Source organism: Alosa pseudoharengus, unplaced genomic scaffold, assembly GCF_046254945.1.
Source record: "Alosa pseudoharengus isolate Yale_2024_CS ecotype anadromous, Long Island Sound unplaced genomic scaffold, YU_APseudo_1.1 YU_APseudo_1.1_scf_13, whole genome shotgun sequence".
Lineage (NCBI taxonomy): Eukaryota > Metazoa > Chordata > Actinopteri > Clupeiformes > Clupeidae > Alosa > Alosa pseudoharengus.
The window spans coordinates 6,981,638-6,997,678 of record NW_027468598.1 but is presented as its reverse complement, the minus strand read 5'-3'; the positions used below and the strand labels follow the sequence as shown (position 1 = coordinate 6,997,678).

Below are 16,041 nucleotides of genomic sequence, written 5' to 3'. Positions count from 1 at the left end.
GGCACCTTTTCCATGTTGAAACATAAATATATATTAAGTATTCTTCAGCATTATTCAAAACATAGTTTGGCACATATTGCAAGTCCTCAAGTGATTTAGCATAAGGGAAAACTTATACATCATATAATTAGGTTACTCAAACACTTTAGGCCACAGCCTGGGGTGCCTTCCCCTCATCTAAATACCTGACTATTACTATCAGAGCCATACAAATGCCCTTCCAGTTGTTCCTTTCCATCCGGTCTGGCAGAATTATGTTCTGTATGTCTGAATTCCCTGTGATATCTACACACACTATGTATGAATTCATTTTGAAAACAGAGGTCAACCACAGGTATGCTGTTTTTTTACAAATGCAATTTGTATTAAAAATCTTTAAACACAAACAGCTGTTAAAAAGCTGACCCCAAATTAAACTTACAATCGTATTAGAATTGCAATGTTACATCACATTTCTTGTTAAAACAAAAAGAGAAACAAAACATAAAAATCTTTGACTTAAATTGCTTAAATGAGGTTTTGTTGAGTAAACTGGTTGATTTTCAGTACCTGTATTTCAAAAGAATTTGGTCATATCTAGGCTAGACCAACCTAAAAAAAACATTGAGGCCAAATTAAAGGATTGTAAGAGAAAGGAGAAAACTGCAATTCGTTTAAGAAGGGGACTGCTGTATCTTCTCAACCCCTTAAGTATAATCAAGTGTTACATTTAAGTACTTTTGTGGATTGCCATTAAAAATGAGATTCTTGTACGCCCTCACGTTGGCACTGAACGGGAATAGCTGATTTTTGGAAGGCACTCGACGTGAGAACGCAACGCTGACGTCCCACGTCACTCCAGTCAAGTCTTCGTGAACGCTGAGGAAAAATGGGGGTGGCACTGACTGAAAAACAGTGGTTTCAATGAACTGACGTTTCTGTCAAAAATCTGAAAGTAGAGCTTTACATAGCAGGGGGAGAGGGCAAGTTTACACTGTTCGACCCAAGTCATGCGCAGCACTTAATGACTACTTATTCCTTCCTCCAATGAGGAAAACTTTCGTGGTTATGTCCAGCTCCGTCACCATCCGTTGTAAGGTAAAAGTTCCAGTTAGGAGTGCAGGCCGAGACGGGCGGAGCGCTCAGATCAGCCACTTCAGTGGTGTAGGCTACAATAAGAGCTGCATGGATTGGGCCTACTCCAAACAGAATTCCTCAAGAGTGAACTCCTGCGATGGTCTCACCTCCATTACGGAATTTGTGCTCCTTCCAAAGCCAAGGAGAGACACGTAGAGCTCAAGTTAGAATTCCTGCAACACACTTCCAACAAAAAAACAAAAAAAACAATAACCGATGAAATAGTAGTCTCACAACAACAATCAGGCGACCATGTCTTTCAAGTGTCCGCCGTTAGCGTTATATCTATCCTAGAACATTCAAGTATTCTATCATGTAAACAGTTATGTTAATTATGTTGTCTTTTTCATATGAATGTTCGTGTGCAAGACATGACAGGACACATTCCAATACTGATGACACTGACGTAGGCCTACACGTTTGTCTTCAAGCTCAACCGGTATGAAACATTTTGGTCTGTTTAGTCATATTTCGCCATATATTTCGAGTTGGACACTCACCATTGCAAACTTAAAAATATAGTGAATTTTCATCTAAAGAATGACACATGATGAGCAGCACTGGTCGTCCCCATTTGGAGTTGAAGCATAGTTCATTTGTCTGACAATCTCTGCGAACAGTTCGTCGACCGAACCTTTATTTTTGGCTGAAGTTTCCATAAACGGACAGTTCCACTCATCCGCTAGGGCTTTGCCTTCCCCGGAAGAGACCTCTCGCTCGCCTTCCAAATCCACCTTGTTCCCAACCAAGATCATGGGCACTCTCTCGTACCTTTTGACACGAATAATCTGATCCCTCATCGGTTTGATATCCTGGAAGCTCTGTTGATTAACCAGACTGTACACCAGTATGAATCCCTGCCCGTTTTTGATGTACAGATCTCGCATCGATGCGAACTGTTCTGTCCCCGCCGTGTCCAGGATTTCCAACACTGAAGGCGACGAGTCAACTTCGATCTCTTTTCTATAGAAATCCTCTATTGTAGGGTCGTATTTCTCGATAAAAGACCCAGTGACAAACTGAACAGTCAATGCTGATTTCCCCACACCACCAGAGCCCAGCACGACTACTTTGTATTCTCTCATGGCTCCTCGTTCCCTGCCTTCCACTCGAACGCGCTTTCCACCCGCTGTTCGCCCTGCTGTTCAAACGGCACACAGCGCCGCTCCTGCGCTCACAGGTTTCAACCCAAATCTTTCGATTCGGGTGGGGAACGTGCACGCTCGGCGTTTAGGGACGGCGTTGGGTTGATTTCGACCGTGCCACAGCATTAGCAACGTGACATGCTACACCCTGCCGGACCCTGAGCACCGTTTCTGTTCAAAGAGTAATCAATGCGCTCTAACACTCTCTTCCTGCCCACACTCTACAGCGCGCAGCGACTTCACGTCACCAGCGCAGACAGTTGGGTAGCTTTTCTTAAAGGCGCAGTATCTTAAAGGAACAGTTGGTTGAGTCGCTTGGTCACCGCAAGTTCCTTATCGGTTAACAACCCTTACCATAGAAATTGGTTAACTAAACCTTACTACACCATACAACACCCAGCTTTGCCATCAGCGGCGTTGCTACTTGGATAAAGTTTAAAGTTGCTACTTGGATAAAGTGTTTTAAGTAGAAATGTGTATAGATGAAGGTCGATTTAAGGAGAAAAGCCCACTGAATTTACCCCTTATTTTTTCGACCCCCCCCCCCCCCCCATCAAGGAATCCCTAAATTAACAAATTCATAAGATATACTTAGAAATTGGCCTTAATTGCCTCCTTTATCCCAACAAAACCACTGACTTGACACCTTACATGTAGATTAAGGGGTTACACTTTAAATTGGCATAAGGTCCTGTTTTTAAAATGAAGGCCCCCTTAATATAAATTAAATGGTTTTGGTATGTTTTCAGGGGAAATGTAAGGTCAATTTGATTACATCACATTTCACACTGTTAATAATCACTAAATGTTTTGAATAGTCCCATCATTCTTTTATTCCAATCTAATCAGATTGAATATTTCCAAGATGAAAACTAGGGCCATGGCCTATTAATCTCAGATCAATCTTGCCATAAGATATAAGATAAAGTTGATGTAGAACATGTCTGGTTATGTAAGTCTGACTAACTTCCTGTCCAGAAGTTACCTAATAGTTGTGCAGAGTATTGATCACCAATGATCATACAATACCAGCCCACTGGAATGAATCAAGCTGCACATTACCTCTGAATTAGTCATCACACACACACACACACACACACACACACACACAGACACACACACACACACACAGACACACACACACACACAAACACACACACACTGTTACACACATTAATAAAAACAAGTGTTGCCTTAAAAAAGCAACGTTGTAGCTAGGGCTGTCAATCGATTAAAAAAAATCTAATTAATTACATACTCTGTGATTAATTAATCTAAATTAATCGCATGTATAATTTTTGCTGTGAAAGTATTTTAAATATTTAAATTCAAATGAATCATTGAATAATCAGCATTAGTGACATTAAAGTTCAAAAACTCTTTTATTATTATTTTCACTGTTCAAATAATGGCCATAATAATCTATGATATGACCTAATATGCTGAGGAAATAAATTCAAAAGTGCTTCGGGAAGAAGTTTTTTTTTCACATACAAGGCATTTCAGGCATATAACCTAGGGGACACAATGAAAATAAATTAACACTCCCCTCAATGTCAACACTTATTTCTTTGCATTGATGTGCGACTATAGAGTTGATGAACTCCGGTGATATGCAAATTCCTTGCTGCAGACATTGCAGAGGACTTTATTTTCAACACTTTATTTTTGTAGCGCTAACTAACAACCAGGGCTACCGTACTGTTGGGTTCGAGACTTTGTCTATGGTATGGACTCTGACTTGTCTTAGACTCGCTGGTATTTGGACTGACTTGTCTTGGTCTTGGCCATTGGCCTCTCCAAATATTCTAGTTGGTCTTGACGGAGTCCAGCGGGCTTCATTTTGTGACCATGTTCAGGATTTTTTTAAATTACTTCCAAATTCATCTACAATGGCTGGACATTAACACTGACCACCTATCAACCAATCAAATGCGGCCAAAAGATAAGGTTTGGTTATATCCATTTTTAAATGAAAATGCTATACCAGAGTGACCTAATAATGTCATAGTATAAAATAATAGATCACAGAAAAAAAATTACATACTGTAGGTAAGTAAGAGGTCACAAGAATTCTTCTTTATTCTTCTTTTGGTCTCTGTCATTTTGGACCCGGTCTTGACTTGGATTTGAAGCTCTTTTGACTCTTGGTCTCAACTAGTCCTGGTTTTGGACTCGACAAAGGTACAACTCTGCTAAGACCAAACATGTTCTGAGAAGTATTTTAGACACAGAGGCAATTGCTGTAATCATTATGACTGCTGTATTAGTGAAGCGGCGGTCATATTGGATTAGTCAGAGTTTTTTTCTGACGGATTTCTTTTTTTCTTCAGCAAATGTATGTCAACGATTTCCAGGACATTGAAAGACCGGGCTGCACAAAACTTTGTGGGAATGTTGACCGGCGCACTGGGTCCCCTGAAAGGAGGGTAGGCCGGACACAGTTTTCTGTGAATATCTCAAGAACTGTAGGGCCTAGGATGACCAACTTTTTTTCATATGTTGGTCTCAAGGGGCCATATCAACCCATCCACTCATTTGAGGTATAGCGCCACCTAGTTAAAAATGAAAACGCAAAAATAAAGCGTTGTAATTGCAGGTATCTTTGGCTGACAGGTTCAAAACTGCACAAAATCTGAAGTGTAAGATCATTATGACACCCTCTGAATGCATGCTTAGTTTCATGGAATTACATTGACACTTACACACACACACCCACGCATGCGCGCGCACACACACACACACACACACACACACACACACACACACACACATAAACATAAACACACACACACACATACAGACACACACACACACACACACACACACACAGTACTCTTGCACGCACATGCATGTACGCACACACACACACACAGGCACGCACACGATTACACGCATGCACACAAACACAAGCACACACACACACATAAACACACCCATCCACACGCACACACACATAAAAACACACACACATACAGTATAAACACACACACACACAGAAGCACACGTAAACAAACACACACTATGCACACACTCGTTTACATACACAAAAGTTGCAAGAGTACGGGATGGAGTAGGAGATGGAGACAAATTGACAAGAGTTTTTTTTTTGCGGAGAGAATGTGCAGGACTGAGTGGCAGTCATATTTTGTACCGCATTGCGGTAAATCTATTTTCCAGCAGAATTGGAAAGATTCCCCTACAATTTTTGGTTGAATTTAACTGGTTCTGTAGACCTATGCCGTTTTAAAGTAAGCTCATTTTAGCCACTTTACAGGGATACTATCATGTTTCTGTCTACAAAACCATGTTACAATGTAAGTGTTAATATTTTGCACTCATCTGTGTGCATGTATTGGCATCCATAGAGTTTGCTCAACAACTTAAGATAACAAAAGGCTGGATACTTAAGAATGCAATGGCAGTCTTTTGGAGATGCCAGAAAAATAGAGATGAGGCATTGCTCATGTTATTTCAATGCAAACAATGTAATTTCCAGAAATGACTAGCACATGAATTAAAAGACAAAATTGAAGACATGTACTGGCTTAGCAGTGACAGGAACATACTCAGACACTCTCAAACCCATTTGAAGACACAAAGATTGACAAAAAAGGTTTGTTTATTTTTCATGACAATAGTGGATCTCTACACAGAGTTGGATGTCTGTCTCTTGTGTTATGTGCCATGCGTAACTGCTCCACAGTGTTTGGGATGTCCAGATTAGTCCCTTTTCCAGTTCTGTTTAATGTCATATTGTGACCTGACAGTGCACCCATCATTACTTATCTGTATCATGCATTGCTGATGCCTAGCTTGATCTTGAAACCAGTGTGATCCAAGAAATACAAGCGTTTTCAGAGAATGACTAAATAAAGGAGGAATTTGGTGTGAAGTATTTGAAGTAAATGATAAAGACAAGGACATGAAGCTGTACTACGACTAAAGCACCATTCTACAATATTTACTACTGTACAGTAATATATAACATTTAATGCAGGTGATACAGCAAAGATCTCCATAAGCTTTCGAAGAAGTGGTTACATTTACAGGAAGAAAACCTGTGTTAACTTGCCCTAACCTGGAAAGGTTAGGGCAAGCCTCGTTTTGCATGCAACATAACTTTATCTATGGATGATTTCAAATAATCTGAACATTTATTTTTTCTTTGTTTTGAGGTTTCTGTTTTTTCCACTCACTTGTCATTGTTGAGAAAGCCTATTGCACACAGGATGCACTACAAATATGTTTTTGTAAATGCTTCTGCACCTTTCAGCTTGTACTTCAGTCTCACGTTTTATACTGAAGACGCAGCAGCCTGTCACTCTCAGGATTGCGTGTAATAACCTAGTGCAGTTAGTCAGTGGAGACAAGTACCAATTATATTATTTTCTTACTCCTTTTTTTACAATTGTTATCTCATAATGACTTTTATCTTAAAATGACAACTATTTGATGTACAATTAAAACAACATGTAAGCCAATATGTAGGCCTCATTGACTGAATGAAATAATATTGCCATTAAAAGAACCATCTCATGTATTCAAGATGAGGTTTGTAAAAGTAATAAGTCCCAATTCATCTGATATCTGTTGTGTCTGCATTGAAATATTCTTGCCATGGGAGGGCAGTATAGCGAAACAATCAATTCCCCACTGAGGCAAATAAGGGATGTCTGAGAAATTTCTTCACACCTCTTCAGTAACATTTGTAATGATTTTCTTCTTGGCTCTGTTGGTCTGGGTTTGAAACCTTTATAGGTTAAGATAACTTGCAACAGAAATTCATGTTTTAAATTATATATGTCGACTCACAGTTTACAATGGGCAAATACTAATTATTGTACAAATCTTTGTGGGGGAAAATCTTGTGTTGTGTATTATCTTATTTAATGACTGTAAATCTACAGTGACAATGGACATTAAATGGACATAAATGTGTTTAGTATTTTGTAAAACAGTGGCGTTTAACAGAAACTTTCAACTCAAAATGTAAACTGAAAAGGATTGTCAACAATTGTAACTCTTTTGGTGAACCTCTTCTCATATTCCACTAGGTGTCACTCTATTGTATTGGAAAAAAGACTCTCCAAATTATAAATGGAGGGTGCTTGGTCTTCAAATCCAGAAAGATACCCAGTGATCGACCAGATAAGTGGATTCAAAAAGGCTAATATGGAGATGAAGACTGACCACAGATCCTTGACATGCATGTAAAACAATCAGGAGGTCAATCACTGTTACACACGCCAGTGAGCACTTAACAATTCTGACCATCATCAAGTGGTCCATCAAGTGCTTGTGGCACATGTCTTGGCCAAGGCTGCAAATTGGGAGCGGAATATTTGAACATAATGAATGTTTAATAATGTAGAGCTAATGTGTGGAAATGGTGGAAAACAAATTTCATCACGCTAAAAGCCATAATGTTTGTGCTGCATTTGTGTTAAAACCACGGCTGGGGAAGTGTGCAGCTGCACTGGAGATAGGATATCTTTCTAAATGAACTTAATCTGATCAGTGAGTCAATTCAGAGTGCATTTCCCCAGTGGAAGTGAGCATGGAGGCAAACACCAACAGCTGAATGCACTCTGGGCGTGAGCAGCGTGTGGAGACTTCCCCCAGACGAGTCAACACAAAAGAGTAGTGTTGAACATCCAGCATTGTACAGTTACAAAGCTGGATTCAAATGGTCAAGAGAAAGATGTTTTTTTTTTTAGATGACCACTGCACACAGCCATGTGATTGTCCCTATGGGTGAACCTCCAAATGGCCGGATACAACCAGATGGAGGAGAGAAATAATGGACACAGACTCATTCACCCTTTCTTCAATAAGTGCCTTTCACCACTGACATTTCACTGTCATTAATATTGCATGTTCAGCTACTGATAGAGAAACATCCGAGGGTCATAGTGCATCATTGTATGTGTATGTTCTAAGGGGCAACCCAATGCAATAACCATGAGGAAAAACCCTCCAGTGAAAATGGGAAGTGGAGGCCAGTCCAGATGTCACTGCAGCCTAGTTTGAGTCTGCCCTGCAGACTGAAAAACAAAGGGTAAAGAAGACACATCTCTACTGCCTTCCCAATAAAGCAAAGATAAAAATATCAGCCAGCATTTGTGAACCATATTGTCAATGCCCTGCTATCATTTGTTTATATGTTCAGGGCAATTCATCTTGTGTTGCTACTTTAATTGACTCCCAATACATTAACACACAAGGGCAAACGGTCAAGTTGCAAATAAGATGTTGTGTGGCAGTCATGACCACAACCCAAACAGTGAGTTAAAGAAATTGATGAAAGAACCATATGACCCAACAGAAATAAAAGTATCAAGAGATAAAAGTTCATTATTAAAGTAAACTAATTATGACCTCTGCTAATCTGCATGTAATGTTGCGATAGTTTAATGTAATGACTCAGTTATTTGAACCTGTGCCTTGTGCATCTCCTTATAGCTTTTAGGTTGGGGTTCATATGAATGGCTGAAAAGCTGGGATGGGAACTCAGTTTAGTATGAATGGAAATATTTTGACTGGTTTGTAGTGAGGGAGAACGAAGGAAGTTAAAAGATTAGAAGTAAAATCTATTCATGACACATTTCATCATACATTTCTATATTCTTCTATAAAATAGTCATTCATCTGGGGAGGAATATCACAAAAAAAGCTGTAGAGAATTGTTAAGCAAGTAGAGAATGTGTCTTCACATTTAGCACATCATCACAGTGCCATACAGGGAGCTAATTTTAGTTGGGCATTTAGGGCACTCATATCAGCTTACATGCACAAGAATGGCAACAGAGGAGGTCCATTTACCACACACACAAAAGACCTGATGCAGATTTCCATTTTGTTTTTCACATTGTGTTGTGAGAAAATCAAAACGAACTTAAATAGTTTGCACATTTTAGCCTATTAGTGCTACTTCCACTACTGCTACTACTACAGCTACTGCAACTGTAAAAACAATTTAGAGAAAACTTCTGACTTCTTGACTTTACTAAGGACTTTGGTTCTGGTAATCTGACCAGTTCTCTGTCTCAACTCTGTTCTGATCTATAACTGCAATTCAAAAATCCTCATTTTGAAAACACTTATCGGGGCAAAAATAGACATGCCAGAATTCCAACCCGATCTGTCTGGAGCTGGAATGTTGACTGTTTTGCTTCCTAATCGGCCGCTGCAAGCCTCTTTAGACTACAATACAAATCGGACAGAAATTCGACCAGATTCTAAAATTTGTTGGGTCTGACTGAATCAGGACTAAATCATGCAGTGTCTGCCAGGCTACCAAGTCAACTGAGTTGGTGGCCACTGGTTTGCAATGTACACAACCACATTTGAGATTATTTTAACCATCACTGGACCTCTCCAGCAAGGTGAGATACATCACAATAAAAAATCTTTCACTGCATGACATTGATTGTGAGGCACCTCTCAACTACCTCTAAACTATAAGCATAAAGCGTAAGCATAAAGCGTAACTCCCTTAACTAATATCAGAAAGCTCAAACTCATAATTTCTCAGCATCTTAACTGCCTTTTATTGGTGAGCTGATTTTGAGACATTAAACCTCGCTTCAGGCTATGTTTGTGGTATGTTTCTTGGTTAAATAACTCAGTATAAGACTTTGTTTTGTCATTGCCAAGGAGTGCATAATACCATGGCACGTTGCTATTATGATGACAAGTGAACGCATCTCTGTGGAAAGAATCTGCTTACACGAGCAACCGAGTATGCAACAGCAGGATTCCACAAAGGTTTGCTTTGCTAAAACAGGTGTGTGTGTGTGTGTGTATGTGTATGTGTGTGTGTGTGTGTGTGTGTGTGTGTGTGTGTGTATGTGTGTGTGACAAGCAGAGTATACACACGCCTATACTCACCTAGTATTTGAACTCATAGGCAATGACAAAACAAAGTCTTGTTAGTTATTTTACCAGTCACAGTACTGACTACAAGGGGTTACATCTAAAGCATAGCCTGAAAAAAGCGACACTATACCCCAGTAACATTTAAATCCAAGCACACCAGCACAGTCTTTGCATTGCGTTGCCCATGTTCTAGCAACTCCTGAAGATGGGCCTTCACTATAAGTCCAAATCTGTACAACCTGGATCTGCTTCTTATTGCCTGAAAGCAGGATGGCATTTCTCTGGCAATGAATAAGCGTGGAAGTCATTTTTGTAACCAGGAAAAATTGCTTGCTAATAGAGCCTGTTACCATTCAGCAGTCACACAAAAGCAGCCATTTTCAATCACTGTTGATTAAATGCAGTGGCTGTGGGTGATCATTTCTGTCTGTCAGTGGGGCCCTTCTGTTAAGGCAGTTATGTGCGGGAGGAAATGGAGACTAAAACATCACAAAGATTTTGAAGCATGCCTTTAATTTCATTTTGTAGTTACTCTTTTTTTTTGGAATTATGCCGTGTTGTGGACTAATTAAGTCTTAAGGTCCCATTCTGTCCTTAAAAGAAAGTCTAGTCCCTCCATCTCAAGGCTGAACGACGAAGAGTAGATATAATCCGACATCTTTTGAAACATTTGCCAATTCAGTCAGTCAGTTAAACAGTCAAAGTAGCTCTCTTCAGTCTTACAGTGTGCACTCAATGCATTAAAATGTCTGATAAATCTGCATTATGGGAGCTATTGCCAATTAGCTTCCATTTCATTCATCCCTGTCCCATTACCCATTACAGATTAACCTGTAAAATATTTGCAAAAATTATATAATAAGACAAGACACAAGATAACTTTTAGTTTATTGAAAGAGAAATAAACATAATGTATTATTTTATCAGAATATCTTTTCACATTTGCACGTGCATATTGAAAGGGGCATATCCCTAAATTTGGATAAGATCAATTCTTACAAGATGGACTCTCCAAATAATGTACATTGATGTATGCAATTTACATGCGAGCTGATCTCATGAAAACTCTTTTTTCGGAGGTCGGGATTTTCAAAGTCTGGTCCTCCGAGCTTACGAACGGCATGAAGACGCTATAGGCTATATGAAGGCATTTGGAGTGGAAGGAAGAAAATTACATTTTCAAAGCAATGTGAATCAAAAGCTGTCATTACTTTCTGGTGATAAATGGCAGACCACCACACATGCTAGCTTTGTTCAGAACTCCCTCCCTCTCTCTCTCTCTCTCTCCCTCTCAATCGTGTGTGTGGTGATGGTGGGGGGGGAGGTGATTGTGCGAACGTTCAAGCACCCTTGGTCACACAGATACACTCTGCTAGACACTCTCTCTCTCTCTCTCCCCAGAGAGTCAGCACCTACTCCCTGAAGCCATGCAGTTTAATCAGAACAACCACCAGACCGTGACATTTTAACAGAAAACTAATTTGATTGACAAAATGAAGACAGAGGATACTATTCACACCATTCAGGAGAGGGAAATGACTCAACATAACGTGTCACACTTGCAGAAGTGCAGATCTCTTAGTTCCATACAAATTCATGCCAGTTAAGTATGCCACTGTACAAAATAAATAAAAAATGATTGTCAGCCATGTCCTTCCCACTGTGTGTTTGTGTGTGTGTGTGTTTGTGTGTGTGTGTGTGTGTGTGTGTGTTCGTTCTCTGTCTCTCCAAGGTCCCTCAGATATAGACGTACTCCCAGAGCAGCGTGGATCTGTGTGTGTGTGTGTGTGTGTGTGTGTCTGTGTGTGTGTTTGTGTGTGTGTGCACCCATTTTGATTCTCCTTCCCGTTATTCTTTCTCTCTCTTTTATCTCTCTCCATTTTCTTTGTCTTCCATTTTACATGCTGATACTGCCATTGCATTCACACAAACACACAGACACAAATTTTCCCCTAGACAGACAACACACATTTTTCAGATTGACAAAAAACTGTCCATGTAAATGTGGCTGTTTTTTGCTGTTAAAAATCAGATGATGCAAAAAGGTCCCACAGGCATAGACAGACGACTTTAAGGAAGTGGTGGTTTCCTCAGACCAGCAACTGCAGCTCGAAAAGCTGAAGGCCGAAAGGGAAGTGCCACTTTAAAGCTTCACTTCCTGGTTTAGGGACTGTAGTGTACAGGAGAAAAATCAGCTAAACGGGATAGTGAAGACAGTAAGTAAGATCATGGGTGCCCCCCTTACCTTCCTGGAGGGAGATCTACCACCAGCGTTGTGCCCGTAGAACCACCGCCACCATCAAGGACCTCTACTACCCCTCACACCACATCGTTTCCCTCATGCTATCCAGGAGGAGGTACAGAAACATCAGCTGTAAGACCAGCAGGATGTTGAACAGCCTCTTCCTGCAGGCAGTCAGGCTAGTGAACGGCTGTGTCCCCTCCCAAGTCCCCATAAACAAGCACATGCATGCACACACACACACATACATACATACATACAAGCTCTAATGACTCCATACAGAACTGAAAAAGAAAAACATCCAAGCACTTTACAAGCATTGTAGTTTTGTTGTGTTTGAGTGTGCTAGTATGAAATGAATGTGTGTGAGTGTATCGGTGAGATTTTAAGTACCTATTTATTACTGAATATGTAAACGTACTGATGAGAAACTTTAATTCTTCTGTATGTGAGTGCTCAGAGAAATGACAAATAAATCTAATCTTGAATCTTGAAGTGCAGAGGGAAGTAGAGTTTTGCAAACTTGAGTATCAAGTTGAGCTAAACCGCATGGAGCATGACAAGTGTGACCATGAGCGGGAACATGCCTTAGCATTTAAAAATCTCAAGTTAGGCCCCAGCAGTGGCGCGACTGGCTGGGGCACCTGCACCATACGCCGGCGACCCGGGTTCGATTCCCGCCCCGTGGTCCTTTCCGGATCCCACCCCGACTCTCTCTCCCACTCACTTCCTGTCAGTCTCCACTGTCCTATCTAATTAAAGGCATAAAAAGCCCAAAAAATATACTTTAAAAAAAAAATCTCAAGTTAGAGATGGCCAAGCAAAATTAATCTCCTCAGTTTCCTTCTCCTTTAAGTTCCGACCAGCCTAGTTTCAATGTGAGTAAAAGAGAAGTTCTCAGAGAAGGATGTGGACAGATATTTTTTTCGCTTTGAGAGAGTGGTGACCACCTTCAACTGGCCTAAAGAAGTGTGTCCTTTAATGCTACAGTGCGTTTTTTATAGGAAAGACGCAAGAGGTGTCTTCAGCTTAGTGTGGAGCAATAAACTAAACAATATGATGTGGTTAAGAGAACCATTCCCCATGCTTATGAGTTGGTCCCTGAGGCCTATCGCCAAAGTTCAGAGGCTAGAAAGTCTGAACAGCATACTTTCGAGTTTGCACGAGAGAAAGAAGGCTTGTACGACAGATGGTGTGCAGCACTGAAAGCAGAATCCAGGAAATACTTAAAACCACTGGTCCTCCTTGAAGTCTCCCTGAAGCTGTAGATGTCTTCGAGCGAACAAAAGGTGCAAAAGCTGGATGACGCTGCTGTTCTGGCAGACAAGTATGGGTTGACACAAAAGCATGTTCCTAGCTGGTGGGGTAGCCATCAGGATGGAATGAAAACTCCTCCTAGGAATAGACAACCACCTGGAGGTGGGGGTAACTCCCCACGCTCATTTCCCTCTGTTAATCCCAGCAGTCTCCCTTCTAGCAAGGCAGAGGTCATATGCTTTTATCATAAGAAGGTAGGCCATAAAGTGTCTGACTGTCTGGCCCTTAACAATTAAGGTAAAACATCTAAAACTATGGGCTTGATATCTTCATGTGACACTGGCTTATCTTGCTCACCTAGTGGAAAGTGTGCTGTGTCTTGATCTAGGTGGAGGGAAGGTGTGGGACAGCATTGATGTGGTGCCGGCACCTATTGTGGTGTCTGTGCCTGAGATGCTACAGAATCCTGTTTAGTGTTCTTGTAGGCATCCTGCTGTGTGTACGGCATGTGCTGTTCTTATCTGGACCCTGGTGTTGGCTCAGATTTTGTGCCATTAGACACCCTTCTTGTTACACCTGAGGTTGTAGATAATGGTTCCTCACATTCACCTGTAGAGGACCTAGAGACTGAAACTGCCAAATCTGCTAATTCCGTTGGAAGTGGTGAAAATCCAGTTGTGGCAACCGAGTTTTGTCATCCCTCCTTTAAAAGTGACTGATGGTGAGTCATTGTCCACCATATTAGATTCTGATGAGCTGGATTGTTGTTCTTTGTCTGGTTTGTTCAAGATCTCCTGTGAAGACCTGATTCCTTTGTGTGGTCTATGACTTGTCAGGAAGTTGTCAACAATGCAAGGACTCTTCTTGCTACAGCTCCTGTATAGACTACATGCATGAAAGGCTCTTCCTGTACGCTCTTCCTGTACGCCCATCAAAAAAAAAAAAAAATCCACATGACTAAAATGAACAGTAAAAGACACTAAAGATCCTAAAACAAGGATCCACATGAATGTACTGTATACGCATGAATGATCCACATGAATGTAATGTATAAGCATGAGGCGCTTGCAGTGACAGGGCAGGGACTGACCCTGTGATTCAATATGCCCTGGTAAGGTGCTCAGTAAGGTGTGTGTCATGGTGGTAGTGCAAATAAGTCCAACAGTGCAGGGTTAAAGTCTAGCGACGAGCAATAAATATGGACAATATACGAGACCAGCATTAAATATGTGCAATATAAGAGAAAAATGTAAGTAGTAATAGTAATAGTAATAGTAATATAACAGTTATAGTATAATTATATTGACAAAATGGAGAAAAATGTAAACATAGTAATATAAGAATTATAGCAGCAGTTCAAGGATAGCTTTGCAGTAATAGGGTCAGCCATTGGTCAAGTATGATGTTAGACCACAGTCCAGACTGGGAGTTGGAGGGAGGGGTTGTACATATGGACTAATATAGCCAGTAAACAGTGTAGACAGTGTAAAGAGTAAGTGGGCTTAGTGGACAGTCAGTACAGTCTGTGAACAGGCCTGGAGAGAGCTCTGTTCCCCGTGGAGCTCCAGTGCTGCTGATCACGGTGTCGGAGAGGCAGTTCATCAGTCTGACGAACTGTGGCCGCCAGCATGGGGTCAGAAAAATGGCACAGCTCACCCAACCTAGGCTCTGGATGATTACAAACATTGAAGGGGTCTATAGTAGCTTCAATTAACAGCTTTGGTTCCTTTTTGTAGGCGAACTTCAGAGATCTATTCTGATACCTCAGAGCCGTATATAGTAGAGCAAAGCTGTCAAATTATTCGTAGCAGAGAAGAAGTCTATTCAAGTCTGGAAATCACTGTGTAACCTGTGTTCATGGGCTAAGTCAAAAGCTAAGCAGAGGACCTTGGTTAGTAGTTGGATGGGAGACCAAGATGGATGGGAGACCAAGTGACACTGAAATGTAGCTTACTGCAGCTGCTAGTGTTCTCTAAACCATTTTCTTCTCATAAAACCCCTCAATGTTGCAATGTTGCATAAAACCTTTCAATGTGTTTGCTTGATTTCTGAGCATCTGAGCCTACCGTGCAAAACAGTTGCGCTAACCACTACACCATCATGACAATAACGGAGGTACACTCTACTGTCAATTAAAACACACCGACACATAACATCTTGCTGTCGACATGCACTGCAGATTGACTCGGTGGTGACATGACAGACGTTTTGACCCACATTTCGAAACGCTTTGAAAGCTCGACACTGATTCGAGATGTCAGTTTCAATAGTCACATCCCTACCCATTAGCCATTTCTTGCAGGCACCCATTTTGATTCTCTGCCCTTTATCTCTCTCTATTTTATTTGTCTTCCATCTAGCCTTCTTACATGCTGACACAGCCTTTGCATTCAGCCATAC

At 40.8% G+C, this 16,041-nt stretch overlaps 1 protein-coding gene across 1 annotated transcript; it reads right to left on the bottom strand.

The window, feature by feature from the left end:
- Positions 1 to 340: 340 nt before the first annotated feature.
- Positions 341 to 2,487, bottom strand: LOC143121543 (ras-related protein Rap-2b). The gene is made up of 2 exons (XM_076281959.1): positions 1,617 to 2,487; positions 341 to 1,299 (listed from the first exon to the last, which is right to left on the bottom strand). The coding sequence occupies exon 1, from the start codon at positions 2,199 to 2,201 to the stop codon at positions 1,650 to 1,652; it is 552 nt and encodes a 183-aa protein (XP_076138074.1). The 5' UTR covers positions 2,202 to 2,487; the 3' UTR covers positions 341 to 1,299; positions 1,617 to 1,649.
- Positions 2,488 to 16,041: the final 13,554 nt, after the last annotated feature.

What these genes read in the sequence shown, in the direction of transcription:
- LOC143121543 (XM_076281959.1), bottom strand. Translation starts at nt 2,201, where the DNA reads ATGAGAGAATACAAAGTAGTCGTGCTGGGCTCTGGTGGTGTGGGGAAA.